The sequence below is a fragment of the Corylus avellana genome, chromosome 4, assembly GCF_965113065.1.
Source record: "Corylus avellana chromosome 4, dhCorAvel1.hap1.2, whole genome shotgun sequence".
Classification (NCBI taxonomy): domain Eukaryota; kingdom Viridiplantae; phylum Streptophyta; class Magnoliopsida; order Fagales; family Betulaceae; genus Corylus; species Corylus avellana.
Genome location: NC_142493.1, coordinates 4227029 through 4239797, shown reverse-complemented (window position 1 = coordinate 4239797; position 12769 = coordinate 4227029). Strand labels below are relative to the sequence as shown.

The 12769-nt window shown below is 36.4% G+C and overlaps 2 protein-coding genes across 2 annotated transcripts; both read left to right on the top strand.

Annotated features, from left to right (window-relative positions):
* The first annotated feature begins 3955 nt into the window (after positions 1 to 3955).
* Positions 3956 to 6240, top strand: LOC132177874 (serine carboxypeptidase-like 17). The gene is made up of 8 exons (XM_088515474.1): positions 3956 to 4068; positions 4156 to 4301; positions 4586 to 4662; positions 4747 to 4873; positions 4971 to 5075; positions 5286 to 5323; positions 5872 to 5973; positions 6187 to 6240. The coding sequence occupies exons 1-8, from the start codon at positions 3956 to 3958 to the stop codon at positions 6238 to 6240; spliced, it is 762 nt and encodes a 253-aa protein (XP_088371600.1).
* Positions 6241 to 7636: 1396 nt separating this feature from the next.
* LOC148586166 (putative serine carboxypeptidase-like 52) lies at positions 7637 to 8954 on the top strand. The gene is made up of 5 exons (XM_088515152.1): positions 7637 to 7696; positions 7782 to 7900; positions 8532 to 8645; positions 8729 to 8783; positions 8871 to 8954. The coding sequence occupies exons 3-5, from the start codon at positions 8545 to 8547 to the stop codon at positions 8952 to 8954; spliced, it is 240 nt and encodes a 79-aa protein (XP_088371278.1). The 5' UTR covers positions 7637 to 7696; positions 7782 to 7900; positions 8532 to 8544.
* The last annotated feature ends 3815 nt before the right edge of the window (positions 8955 to 12769 follow it).

Sequence of the window (12769 nt, the reverse complement as noted above, 5' to 3'; positions counted from 1 at the left end):
CTCAAGACTCCACCTGGTTTCCTGACACTGGTGCTACAGACCACATTACGGGTGATCCAGGTAACTTACACTCTCTTACCCCCTATCATGGCATAGATGGAGTAATGGTTGGAAATGGAGATAGTCTTCCTATTACCCATATTGGGCAAGCTACCATCGGTTCTGGTTCCTCATCTCTTAAATTAAAGAATGTCTTACTTGTTCCAGATATTAAGAAAGATTTATTATCTGTTAGTAAGCTTACATCTGATTATCCTCTTCTCTTTGAATTTGATGGGGATGGATTTGTGATTAAGGACAGGACAACCAACAAAATAGTTGCTACGGGCAGTAGACGCGGTGGTCTGTATGCTCTTGATGGAGGCTCAACAGTTTTCTTTTCACATCGGTTTAGGAGAATAAATGGCGAAGGTTGGCATCAGCGACTTGGACATCCCCAACAGCGGATCGTTGATCATTTGCGACAGAGGAAACTTATCTCTTTTGATTCCAAAAATAAAACATCCGAGATCTGTACTAGTTGTCAAATGGGAAAGTCCTGTCGACTACCCTTTCTATCTGTTGATGAATCAATAACATCACCATTTGATAAAGTGCATTGTGATTTGTGGGGTCCTGCTCCCGTGAGATCAAAAGAACAATTTCGGTTCTATGCTGTGTTTATTGATGACTACACTAGATTTTCATGGTTTTATCCTATGCGCCGCAAATCTGATTTCTTTGAATGCTTTGTTCATTTTCAGAAATTTGTTACATGTCAGTTTGATGCTAAAATTCGAATCTTTCAAAGTGATGAAGGTGGGGAATTTAATGACGGTAGCCTTGCAAGTTACTTGGTCAACCTTGGCATCCGCCATCAGTTTGCTTGCCCAAAAACTCCCGAACAAAATGGAACTGCAGAGCGCAAGCATCGACATATTACTGAACTTGGGCTTACTATGATGTTCCATGCACGCTTGCCATCACGTTTTTGGGTAGAATGCTTCTCTACTGCTGCATTCCTAATTAACAGATTGCCCTCACCTCATCTTGGCATGGATTCTCCTTTCTTCCGGCTCTTTGGGAAACATCCAGACTACTCCACATTTCGGGTATTCGGCTGTAAATGCTTCCCGTACCTTGGTGATTATCGGCATGACAAACTTTCTCCAAAATCATTGCCTTGTGTTTTTATTGGCTATAGCACCAGACACAAAGGCTACAAGTGTCTCTATCCTCCTACTGGCCGGATCTATATCTCACGCCACGTTGTTTTTGATGAGAAGGTACTACCCTTTACGAAGCCCAGTTGTCTCTATGATGATGCTCCCATTCAGGGGGAGCTTTGCACCTTTAATGATTGGGTGACTTCACCAACTCCAGCTAGTGAAATTCCCTCCGCAGACACTATTTCTCCAGACACAGCCCCTCAATCCTCTTTTGATATGGATAGTTTGCAATCTGATGTGGGTATCTCAGCCCTTCACAGTGGGCCCAACACTAGCCATGTACCAGCCCATACACCCATTTGTGGGCCCAACACTAGCCATGGTTCATATGATAACTTGAACAATGCTCTAAATGTGGCCAGCCCCAATTTTGACGTTTCTGATAGCCCCAGTCATGCCTCTTGTGATGCTGTGGACCAGTCGTTAGATGTGGCCAGCTCACAACCTACTTTAGGTGAGCCAGCCCACACAAACACGTGTGAACCCCCCCTCAGTCCTAGCCCTTCTGATGATATGGCTCCCTCTACATCTCTCATCGACAAGACCCAACCAGTTGCAGAGGATTCCTCTTCCTCAGAAGTTTCTACATCTGCTACTGATCATACAGTTCCAGGTATCTTTCCTGCGCCTTTGTCCCCACCTACTAATGATCTTCCCAACCTTCATTCTATGCAAACTAGATCCAAACATGGGATTACTCGGCCTAACCCCAAGTACCTTGACTTTCATGCCGCTCGCATCTCCCCTGCTCTACCCACTGAACCACGCACTATCAAATCTGCCTTGCGCCATCCTGGTTGGAAGGCTGCCATGCATGATGAGCTTGAAGCTCTTTCTGCCAATCACACCTGGGATCTCGTACCTCAACAACCCAGTATGAACATTGTGGGTAGCAAATGGGTCTATAAGGTAAAGCTTCGGTCTGATGGGTCTCTTGAACGCTTGAAAGCTCGGCTTGTCGCAAAGGGATTCAATCAAGTTGATGGCATCGACTTTTTCGAAACTTTTTCACCGGTTATCAAACCTGGAAGTATTCGGTTAATCCTCACTGTTGCTATGGTTCAAGGATGGGATATTCGCCAGTTGGATGTGAAGAACGCCTTTCTTCATGGATTTTTGTCTGAACCTGTGTATATGCAGCAACCTCCGGGCTTTGAAGATCCTCATCATCCCCTGCACGTTTGCAAGCTCAATCGAGCTCTTTACGGCCTCAAACAAGCACCGCGTGCGTGGTTTGATAGGCTCAGTACGTTTCTTCTAAGTCTCGGGTTCTTCTCCAGTACTGCTGACCCAAGTCTGTTCATCCATCACTCCTCTTTTGGCATCTTAATATTGCTCCTCTATGTTGATGATATGGTTGTCACAGGCAACAACCCCGCTCGTATCCAATGGCTGATCACTCACCTTGGTCATGAATTTGCTATTAAGGATTTGGGTTTCTTACATCATTTTTTAGGTATTGAAGTTCGACGTTTTGATCATGGTCTGTTTCTCTGTCAAACTCGCTATGCCAAGGATTTGTTGTCCCGTGCCCATTTGGAGGGCTGCAAAGCCCTTGCTACACCTATGGCCCTCCACAGTCGCAAGCTTCCTGCTGGTGGTGAGTTATTCCCTGATCCGACTCACTATCGTAGTCTTGTTGGTGCACTTCAATACCTCACGTTCACCCGTCCTGATATTTCATATAGTGTGAACTTTGTTTGTCAATTCATGCACTCTCCCACAATGGCTCACTTCAAGTTGGTCAAACGTATTTTGCGCTATATTAGTGGCACCACTCACTTCGGTATGCAAATTCTCTCTTCAAGTTCCCTTGATCTCTATGCTTTTTCAGATGCTGATTGGGCTGGTTGTCCCGCTACTCGACGTTCCACGACTGGGTTTTGCACCTTCCTTGGGAGTAATTGCATCTCGTGGAGTGCTAAGAAGCAATCTACCGTGGCCCGCTCTAGTGCAGAGGCTGAGTATCGTTCCATGGCATCTGCTACCGCTGAGTTAACTTGGCTATCATTCCTTCTTCGTGATATTGGACTCTCGCTTCCCAAGCCGCCGGTCCTTCTCTGTGATAATCTTAGTGCCCTTTATATGACAGTTAATCCGGTCTTCCATGGACGGACTAAGCACATTGAGATAGACTATCACTTTGTTCGTGAACGTGTAGCTCTTGGTGCACTTGAAACACGGTTTGTTCCCTCCAACCGTCAACTTGCCGATATTTTTACCAAGCCACTGCCCAAGCTGTCTTTTGCCGATTTGCGAATCAAATTGGGCTTATGGCCTGACCCCCAGCCCAATTTGAGGGGGAGTGATAAGGCACCAATTCTCTCCATCATGGACAGCTCACGTTGGTCTGATAAGGAAGGTCAACAACCTCCTTGATTGGGTCCTTGATTTTATAAAATGATTTGATATTTTATGCCTTATGTAGATTACAATATCCTCCTCTGTTTGTGATTATTTCCATGTAAATATCTCAGAGAGATATTGATCACATTATCCCTGGTTTGGAAAGATTGTAGCCAAGGGATGTTTACCATGTATAGTCTATTGTACACCTTCTATAAATCGTAATGAAAATACTCTCTATCATCACCTTGAGATAGAGTTTCTCAAACCTTGTTAAGCTGTTGGGTATTACTTAAATTAAGCTCTCTAAGTAGCTTAATTAAGGCAGACAACACCTCTTTGAGAAGAAACCCAACCATTTTCCCAGCAGCAACAGCAACAGCAGCCGCATGATGAGTAGAATGTTGTTTGGCATAGTTTCCTTCTTGGCTGCTGCCAACGTTGTTGCATCACAGTGGGTTATCAATAGCCTCCCGGGGTTTCCCGGCGATCTTCCTTTCAAACTTGAAACTGGGTTAGTGTTTTCTAATTACTTCATTTAGTCTATTATATATTATTTAATTAATATACAATATTGAATTAATTAATTTATGTAATTTAGGTACATAGGTGTAGGAGAATTGGATGATGTGCAGCTATTCTACTACTTCATTGAGTCTGAGAGGAGTCCAGAAGACGATGCTCTTGTGCTCTGGCTCACTGGTGGCCCCGGTTGCTCTGCTTTTTCTGGCCTCGTATATGAAATGGGTACGTAACTCGTCCAACATGTATACCTTTGATGAAAAATAATTTTACACTGCAGTAGATACTAAATAGTATTAATTTGAAAATTGATAATATATATAAGATAAGAAGATTAATGTAAGAGATTAATTATAATAGATTAATTAGATTGATTATCGATCCATCGGGAAAATATTAGGTCAGTCAACCAAAGAATAATAGTACATTTGTTTTACCTATCAAAAGAAAACCTACTTATTGCATTTATTATAAGAAATTGCCTTAATTTATTTCACAGATACCTGTAGGTCCATTATCATTTGACTATGCAAAGTCCAAAAGGTACTGGCCAAAATTGAAGTTGAATCCATACTCGTGGACAATGGTATATGAGACTTTAGCTGCCTCCTTGGGTTAATTTCAATGAGATGAGAATTAATTATGTGGTTAATACTAAACAAAGTTGTAGGTTGCTAATATAATATTTGTGGATGAGCCGGTTGGTACTGGATTCTCTTATGCAAAAAGTCTCGATGGTTATAATATCAGTGATATATTAGCAGCAGCAGAACTCTATGATTTCCTACGAAAGGTGAGTTAATACTTAATTTGGCATTTGAAATCTATTATTTAAGTATAATATTAATTAATAATTAATATTTGGATTTAATTTATGAGTTGCATGTGGTGCAGTGTGGCTTAAGGCTCATCCGAGATTCCTCAAAAATCCACTGTACATCATGGGAGATTCTTATTCAGGCATAATTATACCAATCCTTGTTCAACAAATATCTGATGGTATATATGAACACCACCTTCATGATTCATGCTTCTATTTTCCAAAAAAAAAAAAATTGACGTCATATATAATGATGGGTTCAATTCAATCTACTTGATAATGTCTAGCTTTTTTTTTTTTTTTTTTTTTTTTGTAATAATCTTTTTTATGCATAAATTATAATGGAAGATCGAGATGAAATCATGTTTGGCCTTGCAATTTTATTGTAGGTAATGAAGCCGGTCGGGAGCCGGCTATGAATCTCAAGGTAATTTTTCGAACTATGTTTATCTCTCTCTAACTACTTACGGAGTTGAAATATTTTTCAAATTTTTTAAATTTTGTAATGTCGCCCATCCAGGACCCAAAATAACAAAAATATCCATCGTAAGCAGAACAAAATTTGGAAAAAAGGTAAGTCAATTTTTATCTTATAAATGGGTTTTACAACCCTTGAGCTATATCTATGCCATTTGTATAAAGCTCAGTCTCACCTATTAAAGAATCAGTGTATGACTTGATACCCCATGAGGTTTTTTTATAATACACCAACTTTTTGTTATTTTGAGTCCTTAAAGGGAGACATTGTAACTTCAATGGTAAATTGAAAGGGACATTGCAAAACTTGACACATTGGATCACAATGGAGATATTGTGAAGGAAGATAGTCAGAAGAAGAGGTCAATGTATTTAACCCAAAATTTAATAACTTATATTACTTTAGTTGGTTATTGTTAATTAATAATTGTCTTTCTGTTTTGCGCTTCTTATCTTATATTAATTGCCAATCAATTTACTTTAAATTGGGAGCTGCAGGGTTATGTGATTGGAAACCCAGTGACAAATACACATGATGACTTGAATGCAAGAATCCCATTTGCTCATCTGAAGGCCCTTATATCCGATGAACAATATGAGGTGAATTTCCTTCTTGCTCTTGTTTTGAGACTTCTTCTTGTATTGGCTAATTCCTGGTAAATATAAAGTTAGAAGCTGGTAATTAAGATTCAGTAAATAATTAAAGAGTTTAGGTATTTAATTAGAAGCTAGTGGCTCTTTATTATTATTATTATTATTATTATTATTTGTCCCATGTTTGTTTTGATAGAAAAAATTAATCACGAAACAAAGATCAAAAGATCTACCAATTATATCTCCTTGAATTACTTTCATGCAATTTTCTGAATTATTTCGACGTAAAATGATTTCTGAAAAATAGTTTCTCTAATTTCTAGAAAATAGTTTATCTATTTTCTGGTATTTGGTGCAATGTAAAATAATAGTTAACAAAAAATATTTTCAGTTTGACCAAAAATTCGTCTTTAATTTTCAGAAAATTGTTTCTATTTTTGAAAACCGTAAACCATTTTTCAAATTTAAGCATCTCATTCTTAAATTGATAGACCCAGCCAAAAAGTCACCGGGACTCACCCGGGACCTAACCACAACCCTCCCGGGACTTGTTCGAGACATCGTAGGAACTCGTTCAGGACTCGCCGAGGACTTGTCCAAGACCTCGCCTAGGACCCAACCGGATAGGTCTCGGTTGGGACCTATGATATAACATTTCTCTCCTCTGGGACCTGCCCGGGACCCAATCGCGACTTGACTGGGATCCCATCGGGCCCAGCCCAAGATATCTTGGATTGGTTCTAGTTGGGTTCCTGCGGGATCTCGGACTGGTTCCGGTCTGGTTCCAAGCTAATTGTCCCAACCATGTCAGGTCCTGGTTAGGTGTCCGGCGGGTCCCAAGTTAGTTCCCGATCAGGTACCGGAGGGGCTCGATTAGGATACCTCAAAGACCTAGTCGGGACATTTTTGTAATTTTAAATTTAATATGATTAAATGAAAATATATATATAACAAAAAAAAAAAAAAATTGATCTTTCATATGAGCCAAGCCCCATAAAATATTTTTTCATGAAATTAGTTTGCTAAAAACATTTTTCAACAAAAAAACATGTTACGTGTCGAAAGAAACGGAGTATTAACTAATGAAACAAATTAGTACCCTTTTGCAGCGATCAGTTTCCACCATTTTTTTCTTGATGGTGCTTTGCCTTGAAAATATGTTCTTTCTATATGTCACATTTATATTATTTTAAATATCATACTAATTAAAAACGGGTGATTTTTTTTTTCGTCAACTAAAAAGAATTGCAAGGGCGAGTATATGATTGTAGATCCAAAAAAATGCACCATGTGTGGACGATCTCAAGGTATTTGCAAAGGTGAGTGAGACGTCATTTATTGTTAAAATATTAATTAAATAATTAAATTTACTATTTTTAGCTAAAATTGATGAATATCTTGAATTTTCAGTGTACTGATAAAATATTTCTTGGACAAATCTTGGAACCTACATGCCAGAACTTATCCCCAAAACGTAGAGGATCAAAGTGGGATCCAGAGGCTCTTAATGAGGATTCCCTAGACCTCCTCCAATCGATCTCTAATCTTCATGAACCTGGACGATGGTGTCGGGTAAAAACGACAACTTTATATATGTCGTACTCTATTAATTAAGATTTAACCAACAATTAATTAATATTAACTAAATGGTTGGTAGGCATATAACTATTTGTTCTCCTACATTTGGGCGAATGATAAAAGTGTTCAAAAAGCTCTTCACATTCGCGAGGTGAGTTTATTATTAAACTAATTATTAATTAGTCCAATTAATTTTAGTTAATTAGCAGTTAATCCAAAATTGACAAATATATCAGGGGAGCATCAACGAGTGGGTGAGATGCAATGTGAGCTTGGTCTACACACCTGATGTTTCAATTAGTGTAAATTATCACCGCAACCTTATCAAGAAAGGCTACCAAGTTCTTATTTACAGGTAATATAAGAATAATTTATATTAATAATTAGAGTTAATTACTTTTTTAGTACTTAAGTTTTCATGTTTTTATTTTTTTCTACCTAGATTTTAATTCGTATTACAGATGGTACCTAATTTATGGGTAAATATCAGTAAAGTGTCTTTGTCATCATTTCATCAATGAAACTAACAGACTACAATGAGATTGGTTTCGGACACTCCTACGGCCGGTCTGGGGGTGGTTTAACCACCCCATGGCCTCTTGGGGTGATCAAAGGCCTATGGGAGTGGTTTCAGTCATTCCTTTTTGGCCATTGGGAATAGCCGAACCACCCTAAAGTGCCTTAGGAGTGGTTCACATGACCTCCAAACAGGCTGAAAGGGTGGCCGAATCACCCCATAGTAATCTGTTAGTTTGGTTAACGAAATGGTAATAGAGGTATTAAATTAGTATTTACCTTTAAGTCAAATACTATCTATGATATGAATTGAAACTTAGGTAAAAAAAATAAAAACGTAAAAATTTAAGTACTAAAAAGATAATTAATCCTAATAATTATCACATAATCTGTCATGTTTCTATTTATCTAATGGTTTATAGAATTTCTTACCGAAGGTTCTCCCTTTTTGTTCCTCTTAACGCATGCAGTGGAGACCACGACATGAGTATTCCATACGTGGCTACAAATGCATGGATAGAAACGTTAAATCTGACTATAGCCCAGGATTGGAGGCCATGGTTTGTGGATGGACAAATTGCAGGGTAATTATTGTAATTAATTAACCCACTTTTCTTAATCCCCACAGCATTAATTACAATTTGTATGCCAATTCAAAAATTTGTAGGTTCACAATGCAGTATACATGGAAAAAGTACTGCTTGACATTTGCAACTGTAAAGGCAAGAATAAATTTCTATTTAATTGTGCAATTGTTGTATTTATATAATGATTATCAAAAGCTAACTCTATTAGTTGCCTCTTTGTAGGGAGGGGGCCACACAGCACCAGAGTATAAGCCCAGTGAATGTCTTGCCATGATTGATAGATGGTTATCTTACTACCCTTTGTAGTCAATATATAGTGGATTATATATACCAACTTATTTAGCTGTGTAACCTTGATCTCTATGGAAATCTTCAAATAATTTTATTGGTGTAGTCAACACTATAATGGAAGTCAACACTCCAACTTCTAGCTTCACTCTTTTCTATTTTTTCCATTGTGTTGTTTTCGGTTATTGAAATATGAACATGATAAACTCCTAAATATATATTTCGAACAATCCATTAAATCCATCTTCAAGGAAATTTTATTATCTATTTGATCTAGTCTAGTTAAAGGATTTGATTCTTTTTGAGAATGGAGTTCCCACAATACTAAATGTGATCATCTAATATACTGAGAATTTCAACCGCAAAAAGTTCTAACTCTTAAATGCATCAAAGTGATCTATATTTGAAATTTGAGTCTACGATCCTAAGATTTAGAATCAATGATATAAGATGTCTTCATAGAATTTTCACATCATTCCTTTAGACTGTGTTTGAAAGGAACAACAACTCCGTAATCTATTCAGTGCATTGATCTGGACCAACACATCAATCTGAAGTCAACACTTCATATAATAAAAATAGATAATCATGATTAATGTGTTATAGTCATATCTAATGGAATGCTCAATTACACTTAATGCCAGTGAACAGAAAGCTTTAGATCACACAGTTTATGGTTTAATTAAGATCAATGGTGTGATAATCTCATTACTCTCACCCTATACCATATTCAATATGTAATTTAAGAACCATCATTACAAAAAACTACATGATTTGTAACGTGTCTACTGTTCATTACTTTTTGCCACATTACCATTTAGTAATGTGTCAATTTGTGATACGTTACTAAATATTTTAGTAACGTGTCAAAGTTAACACGTTACTAAATGGTAACGTGTCAAATTTGACATGTTACTAAATCGAAAACTTAAAAAATAAAAAAAATTAAAAAAAATCTAAAACTTTAGTAATGTGTCAAAGTTGACACGTTACTAAATGGTAAAGTGTCAAATTTGACACGTTACTAAATCGAAAACTTAAAAGAAAAAAAAATTAAAAAAAAAAATCAAAAACTATAGTAACGTGTCAAAGTTGACATCTAAAACTTAAATAATAATAATAATTATTATTATTATTATTAAAAATAATAATTAAAATAGAATTTCGAAAACTTTAGTAACGTGTCGAAGTTGGCACGTTACTAAATCGAAAACAAAAATAACATAAAATAAAAAATTCAAAAACTTTAGTAACGTGTCAAATTTGACACGTTACTAAATCGAAAACTTTAAAAAAAAAATTTAAAAAAATTTTAAAAAATTTCGAAAACTTTAGTAACGTTTACTAAATGGGCATTGGAGACACGCGTACGGCCCAGTCCCTCTTTTTCTCTTTTTCTTTCTTCTTCCCAGCCACACTTTTTCTTCTTTCTTATTTCTTCTTCTCTTTTCCTCCCAATGCTCTCCGTTGTTTTCTCTCTCACTTACTCTCTCCTTCGTTGCCTAATGTCTCAATCGTGCTCTCTCCGCCAAAATCAACTCCGGCCGTCACTTTATCTCCCTCCGGCAGTACCCCGGCTGCCATACCCTCTACATCTCCTTCGATCTCCTCTCCTCAGGCATACATATGCATTAGTCTGTTAATTATGTTATTGATTTAATCGATCGATCTTTGTTATATTGACTGATTGTTGAGGAAAATTTATGGGTTAGTAACATAGTATGTATGGATGATTTTTGGGGTGTTCTATTTGCTCTTTCTAAAGCAGATGTGGCAAGGTTGAAGCAGAAAGTTGCAGAACTCCATCATCAGGGTTTGGATTTAATAATTTTTTGCTCTTACTGTATTCCGAGTTCAATTAATTTTTTTTTTTTTCAATTAAATTTTGAGTTGCTACTGGATGGGTTTGAATTTTTGAAAATCAGATTCCATGATCTTGGAATCTGATTTTTCAAATTTATTATTTGAAAAAGTAAAAAAATTTGGGAAATAAATTTGAAAAAAAAAAATTATTTTTTTTATTAATTTTTTATATTTTAGCAACGTGTCAAGTTTAACACGTTACTAAAGTTTAGTAACGTGTTAGTTTATATCTGCACTGAGAGTCTAAAATCATCAATTATGAAATGTGAATTAAAGTTCTCATCAATTTTCTTTTTAATAGAGACAACTAATTTATTTGCAAGAAACTAATAAAAGGAACGAAAAATAACAAATAAACATCCTTAATTATCATATAATTAAGATAGAAAAAAAAAATTATAGTAAAAAAGAAGAGTTAATATTTACAACCGATGTTGAGGCTTTGGTGGCTATCTCTGCTATTCAACTATGTCGTGATCTGGGTTTGCGGCAAATTCAGTTGGAGGGTGATGCAAATATGGTAGTCGAAGCTGTGACATTCGTGGAGACTGATGGGAGCAAAAGGGGTCATCTGATCGCAGACATACGGGCTGTGCTGCACGAGTTCCAGCAATGGAGGATGATGCATGTTCGTAGTCCGTAGAGATGCAAATAAGGCAGCTGCAAAGCAAGTCATAGATAGGGTGTGGCTTGAATAGCCACCAGGATGTATCAGTGACATTATTGTCTCCGATAAGTCAGCTATTTTTCTATGAAGTTAATGAGAATGCAGTATTTTATTTAAAAAAAAAAAAAAAAGGAAATTATATCAAAACACCTTGGGTAAACGTGCCAAAATATTTTTGTCCCTTTTTTTTTTTTTTTTTTTTGACAATTTACTCCATAAGTCAATCGCAATGCCAAGAAAATTCTTACCATCAAATTTTTTTAACTGCCGTTAGATTGGTTGAAACGCACTGTTTTGCCACGTTAACTTAATAATTTTTTTATTAATTTAACTTAAAAATTAAAAAAAAAAAAAAAATAGAAGGGGTGGTTGCGAGCCACCTCAGGGGTGGTTTTGGGTGGCCCTGGAGTGGCCCACAGGCCACCCGTAGCCCCTTGGGTGGTTTCCGGCCAACCCAGGGGCGGTTTGGGGTGGCCAGGGGTGGCTTACGGCCACCCCTTCTATTTTTTTATTAATTTTTTATTAATTTTTAAATTAAATTAATAAAAAAATTATTATGTTGACATGGTAAAACAGTGCGTTTCAACCAATCTAATGGCAGTTAAAAAAATTTGACGGTAAGAATTTTCTTGGCATTTCGATTGACTTATGGAGCAAATTGTCAAAAGAAAAAAACTTAGTGACAAAAAAATTTTGGAGCGTTTACCTAAGGTGTTTTGATATAATTTCCTAAAAAAAAATAAGGATCCTTAATGGGACTTCCCAACTTTTATAAAAGGCAAGGACAGAAAATATATAAGTAAATACATTTAAAGGTAATTAAATTAAAGTGAATTATCACATTTTAATTATCACACCCTTGTTGGAACACATTGCATTCCAAGAACCAGAACTCACATTAATTTATTCTAGGAATTTTAGTCTAATATTGAAAGTTGGATTGTGTTAATTGAAAGGTTGAGGAATCGCCAAGCTTTTAGATTAGAGTGAGGAATCTAAAAGATAACGAATGTTGTCTCTAAAATTATGAAAAACTAACAACATAAACAATGATTATGAAACTGGTTAAAATCTCCCAAAAGGACCTCACAACTAATGTAATGATTGTTGTCTCCGAAATTTGTGGGATGTCATGTCATCTTAACTTCCGAATAAAAAAAAAAAAAAAAAAAAAAAAAAACCCTTCACTTAATTGTCTTGAATTTTCATTACTTTTAAAATTACTTCTTAGTTAAAGTTTAAAAACTCTAAATTTAGTGTATCGACTTTTCAATTTCTTACAATGTCACCTATTCATTAGATT